This window comes from Gekko japonicus, unplaced genomic scaffold (genome assembly GCF_001447785.1).
Source record: "Gekko japonicus isolate JY-2015 unplaced genomic scaffold, Gekko_japonicus_V1.1 scaffold1349, whole genome shotgun sequence".
NCBI classification, from domain to species: Eukaryota; Metazoa; Chordata; class Lepidosauria; order Squamata; family Gekkonidae; genus Gekko; species Gekko japonicus.
This window is the reverse complement of record NW_015174314.1, coordinates 356,082-376,347: the sequence shown is the minus strand read 5'-3', so window position 1 is coordinate 376,347 and position 20,266 is coordinate 356,082. Positions and strand designations below refer to the sequence as shown.

General features: G+C 47.0%; 1 protein-coding gene across 1 annotated transcript in view; it reads right to left on the bottom strand.

Annotated features, from left to right (window-relative positions):
* DYM (dymeclin) overlaps positions 1–20,266 on the bottom strand; it is a 294,566-nt gene that overhangs the window by 50,881 nt on the left and 223,419 nt on the right. The window contains exon 15 of the mRNA XM_015424156.1: positions 8,213–8,395. Coding sequence (XP_015279642.1) covers positions 8,213–8,395 — 183 coding nt within the window. The remainder of the gene's footprint in view (positions 1–8,212; positions 8,396–20,266) is intronic.

Below are 20,266 nucleotides of genomic sequence, written 5' to 3'. Positions count from 1 at the left end.
TCCTGCAAGACCGTGCAGGCATCGCCGCCCTCTTTTAGAGCAGGGAGATTTGTCAGGCTTGCAAATAAATCTTTTCAGGATATGCTTAAAGTGCAAAGCAAATGAAATTGGGGGGGGGGGGAGGAAATAACCCTCAGCAAAGGAATAACTACCTATAGCCTGCGGATTGTAATCACCCCCTACAAATGAAGCCTAAACACATTCTCCCAGCCCCCCCCCCCCATTTAAAACCCCACCAAGCAAACCTTTCAGACTCAGACTTATTTGGGTCACCCTGTTGGCCTGAAGCAGCAGAACAAAGTTTGAGACCAGTGGCGCCTTTAAGACCAACAAAGTTTTATTCTGGGTATAAGCTTTTGTGTACACACATGAAGCTTTGTTGGTCTTAAAGGTGCCACTGGACTCCACCAACTTTAGTTTTTTAGGACAACTATGCTTGATAGTGGCTGCGGTGGCTCAAGTGGTTACGACGCTGAACTGCAGGCCGGAAGGTCGGTAGTTTGACAGCTCGAGACCAGAGTGCCGCATGACGGAGTGAGCTCCCGTCTCTGGCCCCAGCTCCTGCCAACCTAGCAGTTTGAAAGCAAGAAATAGCAAGTAGATAAATAGGTACCATTTTGGTGGGAAGGGAACAGCGTTCTGTGCGCCTCGGCATCTAGTCATGCCGACCACATGACCACGGAAACATCTTCAGGCAGCGCTGGCTCTTCGGCTAGGAAACGGAGATGAGCACCGCATCCCTAGAGTCGAATTCGACTGGCTTTCGAGCAAGGGAACCTTTACCTTTACTATGCTTGATAGTACCTCCATTAGCCTAGGACAGGGGTTCCTAAGCTTTTTGAGCTTGCAGGTGTCTTTGCAATCCTGGCGCAGTGCGGAGGGTTCAGCCACCAAATGGCTGCCGCAAAATGGCTGCTGCAGGAGGCAGATCCGGCCACAAAATGGCTGCTACAGCTTACCTTCAGTCGCGCAGTGAAGATCCTTGTTTTGTGGTACTATATAAAACTTAAAACCAAGCTTTATTTGGTGTTAAGTTTCATAGGGTTTACATTTTTCATCAATTTCCTTAAATTGCTGTAAGTATGTTTTGTGGCACCGGCTGCCGCCAAAGCAACGTTTCTAAAAATCTGCACAGCCAACCAAAAGTCCAGTGACTGATTGGAAGCCTTCCTGGACAGAATGGCCACCTGGCTCTGCCCACTTTCTAGAAACCCTTGGTAGGTGCCCCTGGAAAGATGGTGGTGGTGGGTGCCATGTTGGGGGTCCCTGCCAAAGGAGTTTACAAACCAGCTGTATGATCAAAGTGCCTTACACTTACAATATCCAGTGGCGTTTCATCTCCATTAGTATTGGGGACTGAGCTTATTCGTGACCGGTGACAGGCACTGTCATCAAAAGTAACATTCTGCCTATCGCAATTTGATAGTCTTTTAAAAACAAACAAAAGGTAATAACGTCCAGGTAACGGCTTGTCATACTGTCTTACATTCCTCTGACGTGTTCTCTGATACGCCATCTGGGAAACCAACTTGCAGACATATGCTGCTCATAAATGCTAGTAATGGTCAGGTAGCTAAGTTTGTATGCTTTAAAAATGTCTTTGGTATTGCCGTGCGGCATTACGTCACTCAACAGCGGTATTGGTACAAGGATTGTTGGATGATTGTATCTAAGTGGGAGGGGTTGTTTTGGAGTTTTTCTTTTTGTTTCTTTATACTGGATCTTGATTTGGCATTGTATGAATCTACTGTACCTTTGGAAAACTGAAATAAAAACAACGTTGAAAAAAAAGGAACTGCACCTCTAACAATGGGAATTATAGTTCTTCTAGTTTATGTTTTCGGAAGGTATGAATGATACATAAAGAACCCTACCACAAAACCAGCGCTATTGCTTTACTGGCGAGCTTCTTACTAGCCACCGGTGATGGTGACTCCAGCGCAATCTTTGATCAAAGACCCATCCATGAGCCCCCGACCCTTCTCCCCACCCCACCATGCTGCAAAGCTTTTCAGCTGCATGCACAAGGTGTGCTGCCCTTTAAAAGGCTCCACATCGGATGGAAGACTACTTTGATTCCAGCAAGATCGCTGCTGTTTGGTGTAGTGATTAAGTGCGCGGACTCTGATCTGGGAGAACCGGGTTTGAGTCCCCACTTCTCCACTTGCAGCTGCTGGATGACCTTGGGCAAGCCATAGTTCTGGCACAGCTGTTCTTGAAAAAGAGCAGTTTCTGTCAGAGCTCAGCCCCACCTACCTCACAGGATGTCTGTTGTGGGGAGGGGAAGGAAAAGGAGATTGAAAGCCGCTCTGAGACTTCGAGTGAAGGGCGGGGTATAAATCCAATCTCTTCTCTTCTACTGATAGTTCCTCTGCCTCAGTCCTGGAGCCCAAAGGGAACCCCGCCACCAACTGTGCGAATGCTTGCACACTCTTTGGGCTGCTCTTATCATAAATACAGGTTACTACATGGATTTCGTTTTCATAGGTTATCGCCTTTGATGAGACTCTTGAGAAAGCCCTCCTACAAGGGCTGCCCCTCACTGTGCTGTTCAAACTCACCACTACCTCTTGCCCTTAGCAGCCTTGGCATCAGTTATCAGCGCTCACAGAACGCTTTAGTGAGCCAAAGGACTTAACGCATGTTTGGTAACCTCTACCGCATCCCCGTAAAGTAGGCCCTGGCCATATTCTTCATGTTTAAACAAACTGAGGCAGAGAGGGGGAGAGAGAGAGGGAGAGAGTGCTTAGCTGGAGGTCACCCAGTGAGTTCATGGCAGGTTTAGGGGAGGCACTTTGGACCAGAGAATCGGTAAGGATCTGTGGCTCAGTGGAAGAACGTGCAGAAGGTCCCAGGATCAGTCCCCAGGATCTCCAGTTAAAAGGACCGGGCAGTAGGTGATGTGAAAGGCCTCTGCCTGGGACCCTGAAGAGCCGCTACCAGTTTGAGTAGACAAGACTGACTTTGATGGACAAACTGCCTGATTCGGGATAAAGCAGATTCATGCGTTCAGTTGGTAGCCCAGGGCTTCATTCTTTCTTTAGCACTATACCAGCTCTCTAATAGCCTGTCCATGAGAAGGGGTGAAAGAGCGCCATGTTGGTTTGCTCTGTGTTTGATGGTAATTACCGTCAATATGAAAGCAACGCATGAAGCTGCCTTCCACTGAATCAGACTCCTGGTCCATCAAGATCAGTATACTCTACTCAGACTGGCAGCACCTCTCCAGGGTCTCAGGCAGAGGCTTTTCACAGCACCTACGACCTGATCCTTACTGGAGATGCCGGGGATTGAACCTGGGACCTTCTGCATGCCAAGCAGATGCTCTACCACTGAGCCACAGCCCCTCCCCCCAAAATAACACATGAATCTGACTTATACTGAATCAGACCATCAAGGTCAGTATTGTCTACTCAGATTGGCAGTGGCTGTCCAGGGTCTCAGGCCGAGGTCCTAAATTGAGATGCAGAGGATTGAACCTGGGACCTTCTGAATGCCAAGCAGAGGCTCTACCACACAGCCACGCCCCAGGACAGCAGATACCACCCCCTCAGAAGATTTAATCCAGCATGGTCCATTACATCCTCCACAATTGGATAAAACTAATTTCCCTTCTCCGCAACGTCACCGTGTCTACATAGATGTTACTTCTGGCAACTGTGGCAACCTCAGCAAACGGCTTTAGTCATTCTTCAATTAATTATTTGGATCAACACCCTCCCCCCCCCAATCTTGGAGATGCTTTCCCCAGTAATCATTCATTTTACAGAAAAATCCCCAGCTCTAACAATGCCATCAATAACTGACTCTCTGTAATATTCAGGACGTTGGCAATCACCAGTAAGAAAGGGCCGGTCGCATTCCCTGTGCTAGGAGCCCATTTAGGTCTGGAACGATTCGCAGCAGTAAGTGGAAACAGAAATCATAACTATCCTCTTGTTAGTAACTGAACCAGATGTTTTCGATCTGTACAATACCAGAGTTGTCAAACACAGTCCTGCAAATCCAGGCAAGGTAATTCGCATATTATGCAAATAATGTACGTGTATACAAGCGCATCTCATTTGGGTATTTGCCAAGAGGCGCTTTCTTCCTGCCAAAGGCAAGAACCAGAGACAGTAACAGGCGATGAAAAATCTTATCATCGGGGTCCTTTTCAGCATCGGAGAAAACTCACAGCCCTTCACCAAATGACTCTCATTTACCAGTAAACGTTGGCATTTTCCAGGACGCGCTGGAAATAATCATAATTATGAAAAGATTGCTGGACGGCTTTTCTGACTTTCTTTAAACAAAAGCAAGGCAGAAAAAAAATCTATAAAATCAGTTTGTCAAACGTCATCAGAGTCTTGCCGAAAGAGGTTTGCCAGAGCCCTGTTAATAAATTGTGATTTACGGTGTCAAGTCCAGATGTAGCCTTTTCCCCCAGTTACAGTTTGGGTTGCATCTCAGATTTTGATCTGGGGGGCAGAAGTGTTCGGGGTTTTATTTCTCTTTGCAAGGTTTTCTGGCGCTATCAGAATGATAGATCTATTTGATCCGGTTATTTGATCCAAGTAGGGATGCCAGCCTCCAGGTGGGACCTGGAAATCCCCTGGAATTACAGCTCCTCTCCAGCCAACAGAGATCAGTTCTCCTGGAGAAAACTGAAGCTTTGGAGGGCGGACTCTGTGGCATCGTACCCCACTGAGGTCCCTGTCCTCCATCTCTCTAGAAGTTTCCCAACCTGGATCTGGCAACCCCCCCTCAAGCCCCGGTGGCCAGAGGATATCTGGTAACCCTAGATCAAAGGTTAATAATAACTGGAATAAAAAATACTGCCACTGTGTGACAGAATGCTGGACTGGATGGGCCATTGGCCTGATCCAACATTGGCTTCTCTTAGGTTCTTATGTTGTTTACAAGCTGGGGATGATTGATTGATAGTTTTAAGACACCGTTGAGTAGTTTTGGAGGTTGTTCTGAATGCTGTTTTGGTGGTCATATTATTCAGCAGAGAACGGAGGAGGAGGAGGAGGAGGAGGAGGAGGAGGAAGAAGAAGAAGAAGAAGAAGAAGAAGAAGAAGAAGAAGAAGAAGAAGAAGAAGAAGAAGAAGAAGAGGAGATTGGATTTATACCCTGCCCTTCTCTCGGGATCTCAGAGCGGCTTACAAACCCCTTTCCCTTCCCCTCCCCACAACAGACACCCTGTGAGGTAGGCGGGGCTGAGAGAGATCTTTCGAGAACTGCTATTGAAAGAACAGCTCTGACAGAACTATGGCTTGCCCAAGGTCATGCCAGCAGTTGCAAGTGGAGGAGTGGGGAACTGATCCCGGTTCTCCCAGATTAGAGTCCACACACTTAACCACTACACCAAACTGGCTCTTTGTAATTGCTCTTTATAATTACAAACAAACTTTGTAATTGCTTAGAACAAGCAAATGAATGTTGACTCCTAGTGGCTGGAATAATCTGAGCACCTGTCCCCCCATCTTCTATCTTATCTACCACTTTAAAACATTATTATTATGTTTTTAAAAAGAAAAACACACAAAGAGTTATATGTGCAAAGGAAATAAGTTAGCAAAGGCTGAATTCTTCACGTTGTTTGTTCTCTTCAACTGAAGACTTCCTGCCCAATTAAGTCCATTCTAACCACACCTTCGTTTTTTTGAAGAGCTGAAAGCTTAATATATAAATAAAAACAAGATGGGGTAGCCGTGTTAGTCTGCCTCCGGCAGTAGAGGAGAGCAAGAGTCCGGCAGCACCTCCAAGACTAACAAAATGATGAGCTCTCGTGAGTCACTGCTCACTGTTCTGTATCTGAAGTGAGCCGTGACACGAAAGCTCCTCCCCTGCCACAAATTTTGTTAAGTCTTTAAGGTGCTTCTAGACTTGCTCTTTTCTACTGATATAAATAAAGTCTTTAACATTATCCAAAACGCTTCTTCTCACTGATACTTTTCTTCTGCTTCCATAACCTGGCTAGGGTTAATTTAAGAGCTGTTATAACATATGCTGTTATCACATGAAACTTCATTGGAATGGAAACGACATAATTTAACTAAAATAATCCTGGTGTATTTAAAATGTTATGGCCAATTCCTTTAGAAAGTATTATGCAAACCATCCTCCAGTATTTTACTGTAGTAGAACAACTACACTTCCACCACATAAGTAAGAAGTCAGGATGTGGGTTGTTAAAGTACCAAACAGGGGTTCTTATCTTATCTACCAGAAGAGCTTTCCAGCAGGGTAGGAAACATGTCTTAGATTTCTTTAAACAAACTCTATGCTACTTACAGAATTAAGACTGCAGCATAAAAATATAGCTGAATTAAAACAATGCTAAAACACCACCACAGCAGTCAAAGAGCTAATATAAATGGAGATACTGCCAGTTGCTGAGCCTAATACAGTGCTGGCATTTAAGTGTCAAATATGGAGAGTCTTTATTTGGGCAAGAGTATGGGCAAGATTGTAGGGCCGCGGTGGCTCAGAGGTTAAGATGCTGCAGACCAGAAGGTCTGTAGTTTGGCTGTTCGAGACCCGAGTGCCGCGTGACGGAGTGAGCTCCCGTCTCTGGCCCCAGCTCCTGCCAACCTGGCAGTTCGAAAGCAAGAAATTGCAAGTAGATAAAACAGGAACACCTTCAGTGAGAAGGTAACAGCGTTCCATGCACCTCGGCGTTTAGTCATGCCAGCCACATGACCATGGAAAAGCCTTTGGACAGCGCTGGCTGTTTGGCTTGGAAAAGGAGATGAGCACCGCCCCCTAGAGTCGGATTCGACCGGCTTTCGAGCAAGGGAAACCTTTACCTTTACTATGTGCGATTGCCTCCCCAGTTTGACAAGCTTTCTGGATGTTCTGTGTGTTAACATCTGGCCTGCTTTGACACAGAACTGTGGAAAGCCTCAGCACTTAGCTACGATCAAGTGCTAGATTCTTCCCGATCTTTGCTTCTGAGAAGCTCAGAGCCTCAGTATCTCACCTACAAGCACACATCCATGACCTCAAGCACTCTTGAAAAGGTATAATCACTGATCTGTCTGCAGGTGAAAATTATTATTAATTAGAGCATTTGCCCTGACCTGAATAGCCTGGGCTAGCCCCGATCTCGTCAGATCTCAGAAGATGAGCAGGGTTGGCCCCGGTTAGTACATAGATGGGAGACTGCCAAGGATGTCCGGGGACGCTACGCAGAGGCAGGTTATGACAAACTAATTCTGAATATCTCTTTCCTTGAAAACCCTACAGCTTTGAATTCCTCCTTCGTTGACCCTTCCATCATACCTAAGCCATCTTACCACCCCCTCTCATAGATTTGCTTTCACTCTTGCAAGATTCAATGCTGTACCATCTGCAGAATTAACGGGACGTTTCTCACGAACTCCGTATTCAGACAGGCTTTGTACCTGCGCTTCTGGTGAGATTGAGACGCTGACACATTTCCTTTTGTTTTGTTCTCATTGGTTAGCTCTTAGGTCATATTGGGTATATCCAATTTTATCTAAATACCATCTTCCACTGGAGCCATGGGTGGTAGTCTCTTATCGGCTGACAGACACTGACCCGACAATCACCACCAGTAGCAAAATATTTAGCTATTACAATAGCATTGAAGTGTAAATAACTGCTGCTAAGAGGAGGTGTGCACTTTTTGGTTCTAATCGCTTTTTAAATTTTTTTCAGTTTTATGTCCGAAATGTCTTATCGTTTTATATTTTAAACCTTTATACAGTTTATATTTCAATTGGATTTGAAACGTTAACAGTTTTAAACTCTTACATTGGTATTTTACAGGTTTGTTGCATTCTGTGCATGAGACCATTGGTCACGTGAGCTAAATAAATTGATTGATTGAAAACCCTACAGGGTTGCCGTAAGTCAGCTGTGACTTGTTGACAAAAAGAAAAGAACACATAGGCTGTGGTCACACAGACCAAAGAATTCACTTTCAATCCACTTTCAGTGCACTTTCCAACTGGATTTTAATGTGTGAACTGGCAAAATCCAGTTGGAAAGTGCATTGAAAGCGGATTATTTGGTGTGTGTGAACACAGCTTAATATTCTCCCACTAGCAAATGTTCTTGGGGTGTCTGAAAGTGTATGTGTTAACTCTTGAATATTTTTGCTCAGAGGTGAGACCCACACCCGTCTGTGCAAATCCGAGAGACGATATGAACTGCCTTCCCATACCGGATAATGAGCAGAGATCCAAATATTACTCACCAGATCTATATTCTGCATTACATCTTGGAAAGAGGGGTGAGTTCGAAATTGCTCAAAGAGATCCCGCTTATAAAGCAGCGCGTACACTAAGTTAGGGTTATGGTGCAAAGAGTTGGTCAAGCAGGAATTGATGATCTCCAGCATCATTCGAATGACTTCTTCAATCACGTTCAGATCCTGCGCCTTTTAGGACACAAAAACAAACACATTAAGCACAGTATACACTTTACATTGTACATGTGGCAAACAACAACTACGTAAGCACTATTTTCAACACGGGTGCATTCTGGGGGAGGGGGGGGAGATAATTTGGGGGGAGGGGCTGTGGCTCCGTGGAAGAGCATCTGCTTGGCATGCGGAAGGTCCCAGGATCAGTCCCCAGCATCTCCACTCAAAAGGACCAGGCAGTAGGTGATGTGGAAGACCCTGGAGAGCTGCTGCCATTCTGAGTAGACAAGACTGACCTTGATGGAGCCATAGTCTTGATTCAGGATAGGGCAACTTCATGTGGTCATGTGAACTGGTTGCCCTGAATCTTGCAGTTGTGAAACAGGTACGTGTCAGACTGACGTGGCCATCTAACTTATTTCCCAAGCCTACTTCTATGAGACTACCATGATGTAGCCAAGCCAAGCTAACCTAGGTGGCACAATTTACAAGGTGGACGTTCATGGTTCAACTGTGCTACTTTTGGGGGAGGTTAAAGTCATCATGCACCATCTTGGAACACCTTTTATGCCAGCAACTAAATCTTTTTGTTGTTGTTGTTGTTGTTAGTGCTGTTCTGGGAAACTGCAGGTTCCTTGAAAATTCACCACAGGCGTCCCCCCCCAATGATAAAACTGGTACCCTCTAAGCTGAGTTAGTGTGGGTTAGCTCACAGTTTTTTAGCCTCCAGCTCACACATTTTCGTCTTAGCTCAGGAAAGATGGCTCCAGAGCAAACTAATTTATGCAGCAGACAGATCGCTTGCTCGCAACTTTAATGCCAGTAGCTCACAAAGCAGCACTTTTGCTCACAAGACTCCGCAGCTTAGAGGGCGCATCGAATGGCAGACCTGCTTCCCTGCTGCTACGGATCTTCCTTTTGCAATGCGCAGTTGCTGGGATGTTGGGTATGTTTTAGGGCGCACGCACAGTTCATTTGGGACAATGCTGTGGCTCCACGTGAACTGAGCATGCATCTTAGAATATGCACCATGATTGTGTGGAAACTCGTTCCACGGAAGATGTGTAAAGGTTCCCCAGCCAAATAAGTTAAAGTGGAAAGACTTCCCTGAAGGCAGGAAAGCTTGCAAGTTAAATTATCACAGATAAAAAAATGAATGGGTTAATTTTCTTGTTCCTACAGTACAGGTTTTAGATGGAGGGGAAGGGAATGAAGAGACATTGATTTCCATGTTCCACCATCCCCTTTGCCCCAGAGACATGAAACACTCCAGTCTGTTTTATGTTTTCAAGCTTTGAACCTCTCTCGCCGTTTCCAGAGTTCCTGGTACACTCAGACACGGCTTGCCTCCTTCCGTGCATGGAGTTAAATATAAGTGACGTGCCTAACGAGACTGTTTTGGAAAATATGCAAATGGCACAGGTGCCTCTTTTCATTTCTAATCCAGTGTATTCCAGGCCCTTTGTGTTGCATTAGTCCTACAAGAATTTGCATGGTTTTGTTACTTCCCCTTGCTTAAGAGACACAGCAGAGATCTATAAATAAGCAAACAAAATATCTTCCTCTTGAAAGGGAGTTCTTGGGGTTATTTTCCAATTATACGATCTCTGGACGAACATCCCCTGGAGACTCTCCCCTAAACAGAACGCGGTAGAATTCTTGCTGGGGTTTCTTGCCTCATGGGTCGGTGTAGGTATCCTGGCTCCATTTCTATGGCTAGCAGAATTAAGTGCTGAGGCTTTAACTGGGTGGTACCCCTTTAGGCTGCAGGCAGGGATTTATATATTTCAGCCCCGCACCATGCAAATATTCCATGCAGACGGAAAGACAGCAATATGGGATTGCCATCTCTGGGCTGGGAAATTCATGGAAATCTGCAGGTGGAGCCTGGGGAGGGTATAACACCATTGAGTCCACCCTCCAAAGCGGCCATTTCCTCCATCCGATCTCTGCCATTCTGGGAGATCTCCCAGGTCCCTCCCACCTGGAGTTTGGTAACTGTAAGCATACCATGCAGAAGGCTTAACCTCTCCCTGTGACGTGGTAAGATTTCTGCTTCCAAGGATCTATTGAGATATATGTCAGAGTGATAGAGGTAGCAAGCAGTTACTATAGATCAGTTTGATCTGTTTGTCAGACCTAGCTGTCATGCTAGTAATCATGTAATTACAGCCAGGTGTTTTCTAGCAGGTGTTGCTCTTTCAGGGCTTGTTAGAGCTAGTGATTACATCACCTTGTTAGAGATTGGCTGGGGTTTAGCATAACAGCTATCAGTTTAGTAAGCTGGTGGGGGCTCAGTTCTCATAGACTAAGGCACGACATGCTGTTCAACAGCCTGTAAATATCTCTGTATATATTCACCTTTAGAACTATATAAACTCTCTGTGCAACTTCATAACTGGTCAGTCTCCCGCTTCTTATTTACAACACCCAATAGGATCTTCTTTTTCCATGAGAGTATTAAAACATGCAAGCCCCCATCCTGCTATCAGAGTTCTCGAGAGTTGCCATGACTCTATAACACCTATAAACGGGGTTCCTGCTCCTCAGAAAAGAGCATCAGAGAGAAACTAGCTCCAGGTTGGGAAACTCGCCAGCTCCAGATTGGGAAATTCCTTGTGATTTGGGGGTGGGCGGGGTTTGGGAGGGGGAGGGGCCTCAACAGGGATGGGATGCCACGGAGTCCACCTCTCAAAGCAGACATTTTCTCTAGGGGAACTTATCCCTAAGGCCTGGAGGTCAGTTGCAATTCCAGGGGAACTCCAGGCCTCACCTGGAATATGGCAAGCCTAGAAAGAACTCCATCATATGTATTATACGTTGTATGTTTGCTTATGACCTATTGGTCTGTGAGCAATAAAATGAATTGAACTGACTCTCTAAAACTGCATGAAGTTGCCTTAACCTGTCAAACATTCACTACATCCATATGAACACAAACATGAAACTGCCCGATACTGAATCAGACCCTGGGGTCCATCAAAGTCAGTTTTGTCTACTCAGACAGGCAGCGGCTCTCCGAGGGCTCAGGCAGAGGTCTTTTCACTGGTCCTTTTAACTGGAGATGCTGGGGATTGAACCTGGGACCTTCTGCCTGCCAAGCAGATGCTCTGTTGCTGAGATGCAGCCCCTCCCCTCCAGACCAATACTGTCTAACTTGATTGACGGCAGCTTGCAAAGCTCTTACGCAGAGCTTCTCCCCAGGACTGCTACCTGAAATCCTTCAAACTGGAAGCGCTAAGGCAGGGGTGTCGAACTCATTTGTTACGAGGGCCGGATCTGACATAAATGAGACCTTGCTGGGCCGGGCCATGTGCGTGATAAAATGTAATGCCAGGTGGCGGAGATATAAAGTTTATAAAGGACACAAACATAAAAGGGTTATTTTTTACTTAAAATAAAAACCTGCTTAAAGCATTAGCACTCTTGCAATATTTTGTTCATTTAACAGTGTCTGATGACACCTCTTGCTCTTGAATTATTACATCAAAATGTCTGTGCAGTTGCAATCTTGAGTATGCTGTTCAGGTGTGTATCTGTAAGCTGCAAACCTATGATGACGCAGCAGCAGAATAACTGGAAGAAGCAGCAGAAAACAGCCAGTTCCACTGTGGGCTTGATAGAAGCCCTCCGGGGGGGCCTCATCCGGCCCCTGGCCCACATGTTTGACACCCTGGTGCTAAGGGACTGAACTGGGGATTTTCTGTTTGCGAGCCATCTACGCTATCACTAAGGAATGGCGGCTCATCTGCATCCCAAGGGAGGGGCTCCACCCAGCCCAGACTGGCTTAGAGTGCAACCTGAGGGAAGGCAGGTGAACTACACCAGCTTGCGCAAGTCTGTCTTTTTTTTAAACAAAGAAATCCTGAGTCTGGCCTCACCCCAATCCATGAGTCAGATTAAAATGCAAATTTAAATTTTGTTGTTTTTTAAATAATAATAATAATAATTACGATCCTTATTTTGAGGTGCCCGGGGCTCTCGACAGAGTCGTGCACTTTTAGATTGCTTTCTTTAAACTGCAGCAGAAGTTCTTGCTAAGCAGCTGATTGCTGGAGCAAGAGACAGTCATTTTCACGCCGCTGAGCCGGAACTGAACTCCAAGCTTTTACGGTGGTTAACCAATGGCCCAAAAAAGGGCCACATGAAGGATTTGTTGGCACACTCTTGATTATTAATTTTACTGGCCTTAAAAAAAAAAAAAAAAAGCTTGGATACTATGAAGCAGGGGTCTCCAACACGGTGCCCGCCAACACTTTTCCTGGAACTTGCAAAGTGTTTTTAGCAAGTGGGTATGGCCATTGTGGGCCGCGGTGGCTCAGAGGTTAAGACGCTGAGCTGCAGACTGGAAGGTCTGTAGTTTGGCAGTTCGAGATCCGGGTGCCGCATAATGGAGTGAGCTCCCATCTCTGGACCCAGCTCCTGCCAACCTAGCAGTTCGAAAGCAAGAAATTGCAAGTAGATAAATAGGTATCACTTCGGTGGGAAGGTAACAGCGTTCCGTGCACCTCAGCGTTTAGTCATGCCGGCCACATGACCATGGAGAAGTCTCCGGACAGCGCTGGCTCTTTGGCTTGGAAACAGAGATGAGCACCGCCCCCTAGAGTTGGATCTGACTAGCTTTTGAGCAAGGGAAACCTTTACCTTTACGGCCACTGTGGGGCTCCTGCCCAGCAGGGCTTCTAATTGGCCACTGGATATCTGATTGGCTTGTCCAGATTCATACAAAGTCGCTTCAGTGGCAGTTGCTACTACAATGATTCTCTCCCAACCCCTCTTTCCCAGGGTATTTTTAAATCATCTCCCTTCTTCCTGTACTTAGGCTTCCTCTGAGTCTGGAGCTCAGCCTCCCGCGGCGGCCATTTTGTAGCACCACCCACAACACCCTGTGGGAGAATTCCAAACTCAGCCACAGGCTGCAAAGGGTTGGGGACCCCCCCCCCCGCTATGAAGTGTGAATGGAACTAGTTCGTGGAATGGATCTCTCTTCTCTCTGTGGCTCTGCTGTGCCCCCGTTCTTGGAAAGATGCTTCTGAATGGCCGGGGACTCTGGGGACCAGAGTAGGTTACAGCACAGGGAGTTTGCAGCTCGAAAGTAAAACTGGCAGACGCCCTCCCCTCCCCTCATGCACCAGCTCTTCTGCAAAGGAAGCAAAAAGAAGAAGAAGAGTAGATTGGATTTATACCCCGCCCTTCACTACCCAAAGGTGTCTCCGAGTGGCTTACAAACTCCTTTCTCTTCCCCTCCCCACAACAAGACACCCGGTGAGGTAGGTGGGGCTGAGAGAGCTCTGACAGAAACTGCTGTTTTTCAAGAACAGCTCTTATCACAACTACGGCTTGCCCAAGGTCATCCAGCAGGTGCAAGTGGAGGAGTGGGGAATCAAACCCGGTTCTCCCAGATTAGAGTCCGCGCACTTAACCCCTTACACCAAACTGGCAAAGGAGTGCGACTCTCAAGTCCATATTCCTCGGCTTGCAGCAGATGCCTGCTGCACCACAATCTACTTCAGGGGTGGCCAAACTTGCTTAAGGTAAGAGCCACATAGAATAAACGTTGGATGTTTGAGAGCTGCAAGACATGAACCAATATTACACGTTTTTACTGGGAAATATGCAAATTTGCTTTTTATTAACATTGAACGAGACTGTCGGAAATAATAACAAAAGCGGTAAAAGCAGATATTGATGATGATATTTATTTGTCCAATGATATGTTTGCTAATGATATTCAGCTTCCCCAGCCGCCCTGCTGGGAGCCGCACAATATGTGTGAAAGAGCCACATGCGGCTCTGATCAACTTTGTTCCCCAGGGTTTGCCAGCCCTCAAGAACAGCTTGGGGGAGCCGGAGGAATAGGAAACTGTAAGGGGGCCATACATGGAATCGAGAGAAATTCATTCAGTGAAGTAGTAGCTCCAAGCATTGTTTACTGGATCCAAACTCACTTTTTACAAAAAAAAAAAAACAAAAAAAAAACCAACCTCAAGAAGAAATGCTCAACTGTACATAATGACACTATTGTACATAATGACTAATGTACTTTGCAGGATGTCCCTCTTCTACAATCACTGTTAACGATACTGAGTTCTGTCTACTACTGTAATCTTATTCCGTAATCTTAGTTGCTCTGCCTACATGGGTCCCACCTAGAACCACGCACAGAGAATGCTATTTTACTTTTGAGGGAATTCACAGCCCCCAGTGTTTTTTTTTTAAGATTTCAGATTTTTCTGCGAATCTGGAGGATCACTGTGGAAAAATCTGTTTTGGGTACGTGTGGCTCCGATCTGCAGATTTAGGTATCCATAGATAGTGGGGGCCACATTTGAGAATTAGATATATAGATACATTTAGAATCACAGAATCATAGAGTTGGAAGGGACCTCCAGGGTAATCTAGTCCAACCTCCTGCACAATGCCGGAAATTAAGAACATAAGAAAAGCCAATGTTGGATCAGGCCAATGGTCCATCCAGTCCAACACTCTGTCACACAGTGGCCAAAAATACCAGGTGCCATCAGGAGGTCCATCAGAGGGAAGAAGAAGAAGAGATTGGATTTATACCCAGCCCTTCACTTCGAGTCTCAGAGCGGCTTACAAACTCCCTTCCCCTCCCCGCAACAGACACCCTGTGAGGTAGATGGGGCTCAGAGAGCTCTGACAGAAACTGCCCTTGAGAGAACAGCTCTGACAGAACTATGGCTCACCCAAGGTAATCCAGCAGCTGTAAGTGGAGGAGTGGGGAATCAAACCCGGTTCTCCCACATTAGAATCCACGCACTTAAGAAGAAGAAGAAGAGATTGGATTTATACCCCGCCCTTCACTACCCAAAGGAGTCTCAGAGCGGCTTACAAACTCCTTTCCCTTCTCCTCCCCACCACAGACACCCTGTGAGGTAGTTGGGGCTGAGAGTGCTCTTGACAGAAACTGCTCTTTTTTCAAGAACAGCACTTATCAGAACTACGGCTTGCCCAAGGTCATCCAGCCAGGTGCAAGTGGAGGAGTGGGGAATCAAACCCGGTTCTCCCAGATTAGCGTCTGCGCACTTAACCACTATACCAAACCGGCTCTCCTACATCAAACTGGGGCCAGGACACTAGAAGCCCTCCCACTGTTGCCCTCCCCCCAAGCACCAAGAATACAGTGCATCACTTGTCCCAGAATGAGAGTTCACAAATACCTCCCCTCCACACACCCCAGTGACCCCTGTTCCATGCCCAGAAGATGACAAAAAACCTCCAGGGTCCCCGGCCAAACTGGCCTGGGAAAAAACTGCTTCCATCCTGACCCCAAAGGGGCAATCAGCAATTCCCTGGGTGTATAAGAAAGGGACACGAGAATGAAGCACTGAGGCAACCCCTTCCTGCTTTCCCTTCTCACGATCTGCCCAAGTTCACAGAATCAGCATTGCTGTCAGGTGGCCGTCTAGCCTCTGTTGGAAAACCTCCAAAGGTTAGCCATTCTATATCCTGGGCTAGCCCCTTTCTGGCAACAAAGCTAGGCAATGCCCCCCCCCCCCAACTCCTTCTCTTTGAATAGGGGAAGTAGGAAATTTGTGCTGAGCCACTTGGGGCAAATAGATCACTTCTAAACCAGTTTTATGTCGGTAGTGGCAATCTCCCCAAGGAACTCTGGGAACCGCAGTTCTGAGGAGGGACTGGGGGCCTCGGAAAGAATTCCCAGCCTCGCGGCAAACAAACGTTTTCATTCTTCTTCATCTGTTCACCAAGTTTAAAGCTGCAGTATAGACAGGATAATATAATGACAGGATTAACTCAAGAGAAGGGTACAGTCTAACTTCCAAAATGTCTTACCCGCACGTTCCTGTGTTATTTATTTATTTATTTTTAATATTTATACCCCGCCCTCCCTGCAAGCGGGCTCGTGGCGGCTTACAAGGGAGCCGATCTGCAGTTTAAGTGTTTTGCATAAATTTTAAACGTTGAGCTTCTTAGATGGGTGGGGAGGGAATACAGGGGAAGGAAGCCAAGGGCAGCACGTGGATGGAAGAAAGAAGAAATAGGGTTCAGGGATGACAAAAGGCTACACTTTGTTGCCCTGCATCATCCATACCAAGTGGAGGCATCTCCGCTGCTAGACGTGGCGTCAGGGCAGACATAAACGAGGTTATAAAAACATTTCTTAGCTAACAAGAAAGTTTTATCACCCTGTGTAATAACTTGTGCACCAGTTTCAACACAAACGAGACAAGGAATTTGTCTCACTCCAAGACAATGGCCGAAATGCAAAATTGCTTCGGCAGCTTTTTCCCCCTTCGATACAACAGCTGCCACCCACAAGGAAAGGCATATAATTAGACTGGTATTTTTGTATCACATAGTTTAGACTTCTGACAGAATTTTGAACTGTCCCATAAAACACACACACACACACACACACACACACACACACACACACACACACAGAGAGAGAGAGAGAGAGAGAGAGAGAGAGAGAGAGAGAGAGAGAGAGAGAGTTGTAACTTTGCAACCGCATGAATAGTGCAGATAAATATATTAACCTCCAGCTTTTGCTCAGGGGGTAGTCATCCTGAACATGAACACACATGAAGCGGTCTTCCGCTGAGTCAGACCCTCGGGCCCATCAAAAGTATTGTCTACTCTGACCGGCAGCAGCTCTCCAGGGTCTCAGGCAGAGAGGCCTTTCACGTCACCTGCTACCTGATCCTTTTAACTGGAGATGCCGGGGTCTGAACCTGGGACCTTCTGCCAGGTTGGGTGATGGCAGGAGAAGGACAGAAGACAAGACACAGCACGAGTGTGTCCAGAAGAGGGCAACCAGGACGGTGAGAGGGTTGGAATCCAAGTCTTTTGAGGAAAGGCTGAAAGAGTTGGGTATGTTTAGCCTGGGGAAGAGAAGGCTTAGAGGGGACACGTCTTCAAGTATTTGAAGGGCTGTCATGCAGAAGATGGAGCAGATCTATTCTCTCTTCCTCCGGATCGCAAGACTAGATCTAATGGGTGGAAATTACAAGGGAGTCGTTACCGGCTAAATATCAGGAGAAACTTCCTAACTGTAAGAGTGATTGAGCAGTGGAACAGACTGCCTCGGGAGGTGGTGGATGCTCCTTCGCTGAACGTTTTCAAACAGAGGCTGGATGACCATCTTTCGGGTATGTTGTAGGGCTATCTTTCGGCTGTGCTCCCGCAGAGTGCAGGGGGTTGGAATAGATGACCTGCAAGGTCCCTTCCAACTCTTACATTCCATGATTCTATGACACTGACAGCAGGGCATGGCTGGCTGATACATGCAGCCACTCTGTGAGGGACAGGCATTGCGTTGGGGCTGAAGTTCAGAGGGAGGAAGGCCAGGGAGGTCGGGCAGGGCCAAGTATTAAGCCAGGCTTCTACAACAGTATTGCTGCGGAACTGGGAGGTGTCCGGGAAGTGATCATGAGTGGAGGGCCCTTGCCTACGTCCTGGAAGGGCTGTGAACTGCCGAGAGGCGACTTGCCACGTGCTGTGACCAGTGTTCCCTCTAAGCTGAGTTAGTGTGAGCTAGCTCACAGGTTTTTAGCCTCCGGCTCACACATTTTTGCCTTAGCTCAGGAAGGAGGGCTCCAGAGCAAACTAATTTATGCAGCAGCTGAATCGCTCGCTCACAACTCTAATGCCAGCAGCTCACAAAGTAGAATCTTTGCTCACAAGACACCACAGCTTAGAGAGAGTACTGGCTGTAACTCGACGGAGGTAAATAAAGCTGTCTATGGAAGCTGGAGCCTTTGCCTCTTGATTTCTCCATGGAGCCCAGGCCTCTGGCCAGCGTGCTACAGGCCCCGTCACTGCAGGTTCCCTGCCAGACCACGCCCAGTCCGAGCCCCAACACACCAACCCTAGGGAAGCAAACATAGCCTCTGAAGTGGTCCTGAGGTATGAGGCTGCAGGGATGGATGTGTTTCTATGTCTAACGCGAGGTCCAGTGTGGAACATGGGCAAGCTGAGAATTGATGAGTTGGATGTCAGTGGCCACGGCAGGTCTACAGACCCCCCCCCATTAAGACTTGGCAGGGGCCACCTCGAGCTTCTTAAGTGGCTATAAAGATTTACAGACCTTTAAGCTGCCAGTGCCACTGCAATGGACGGGGGAAAGGGGAACAGGGCTGCAATGCGTAGCAAAATACTGCTTGACTCTAAATGTGCGGCAGCGGCAGAAAGTCAAGTTGCAGCCGACTGATGGTGCCCTTGTAGGATTTTCAAGGCAAGAGGTGGTTTGCCATTGACTTCCTCTGTGCGGCAGCCCTGGACCTCCTTGGTGGTCTCCCATCCAAGTACCAACCAGGACCAACCAACTTAGCTTCCAAGATTTGATCGGGCTAGCTTGGGTCACCCAGGTCACGGCAAAAGACATACAGAGGTGGTTTGCCATTGTCAGCCTCGGCATAGTAGCCCGGGACGTCCTTGGCGGCTCCCCATCCAATGGAGGAGGAGGAGGAGGAGGAAGAAGAGGAGGAGGAGGAGGAGGAGGAGGAGATTGGATTTATACTCTGCCCTTCACTCAGAGTGGCTTACAAACTCCTTTCCCCACAACAGACACCCTGTGAGGTAGGTGGGGCTGAGAGAGCTCTCCTGAGGACTGCTCTTGAGAGAACAGCTCTGACAGAACTATGGCTTGCCCAAGGTCATCCAGCAGCTGCGACTGTATGAGTGGGGAATCAAACCCGGTTCTCCCAGATTAGAGTCCGCGCACTTAACCACCACACCAAACTGGCAAGGGCCGACCCTGCTTAGCTTTCAAGATCTGATGACATTGGGCCATCCATACACTCCCCCCCCAAAAAAAAGAGTTTGAGAGATCAGTGCTGTAGAAAAGAAACACGAATAATACTTAAGTTCTGTTCTACTTCTTCATTGGAAAACTTGTATCGGAGCCATAGAAAGGTTAGCTTTTCTGTAAAGACCATATATGAATCTGAGCAGAGGGGGAAGAAGAATATACTGCAGGCCAGTTCAATCTGCAGCTTGGGAGGAACAAGAGTGGGTGGGTGTGCATTTTCTAGTCTTAGGGTGGCCAGCTCTAGGTTGGGAAATTTGTGGAGATTTTGGGGGGTGAAGTTCAGGGAGGGGAAGGACTAGCGGTGTGCAGGAGGAAAAAAATAATCTGTTTTTTTTAAAAAAATTGGGTATAATAAAGCCAGATTTTTTTCGGGATTCCCGAATATACCCAAATACCAACACTGGTATTCTATTGGTACGACTCCATTATATCCTATGGGGCCATTGTAGTCAATGGCAAAAATCTTCTAACAAGTATTCAGGGGGCTGGGGGGGGGAAGGGGTTTGAGGTAGAGGCACCAAATTTGTACTGTAGCTTCTGGAGCCTCTCCCCAAAAGATCTCCCAAGTCTGGAAAAGATTGGACCAGGGGGTCCAATTTTAGGGGCATCCAAAGAGGGTGCCCCCAATCCTCCATTGTTTCCTATGGGGATGGGGAAAAGGCAGGCAGCAGTGTCTCCCAGAGAAAGCCGGAAACCCCCCGAAAATCTTCAGGGTTTTTTTGGCATTCAGTATTCAGCAGCCGAATCAGCTCAGGGGATCTGATTCGGTATGCCAAATACCCGAAAAATGCCAAAAAAGTTTTTTTTGGTTCGGCTTTACGGAATGCACACCCCTAGGAAGGACCTCAGCAGGGTGTAATGCCATAGAGTCCACTCTCCAAAGCAACTATTTTCTCCAGGGGAATGGAGCTTGGTTGTCCAGAGATAAACTGTAACAGAGGAAGATCTCCAGGTGCCACCTGGAGGTTGGCAAGCCAAGCTGGACTGGATCGATTATTCAAACACTCCTTTGCCAGATACTTCTCTACACTGGTAACATGGGGCCAACCGCACACAATCACAAAGAGGGAAATCAAAAACAGAGCAAA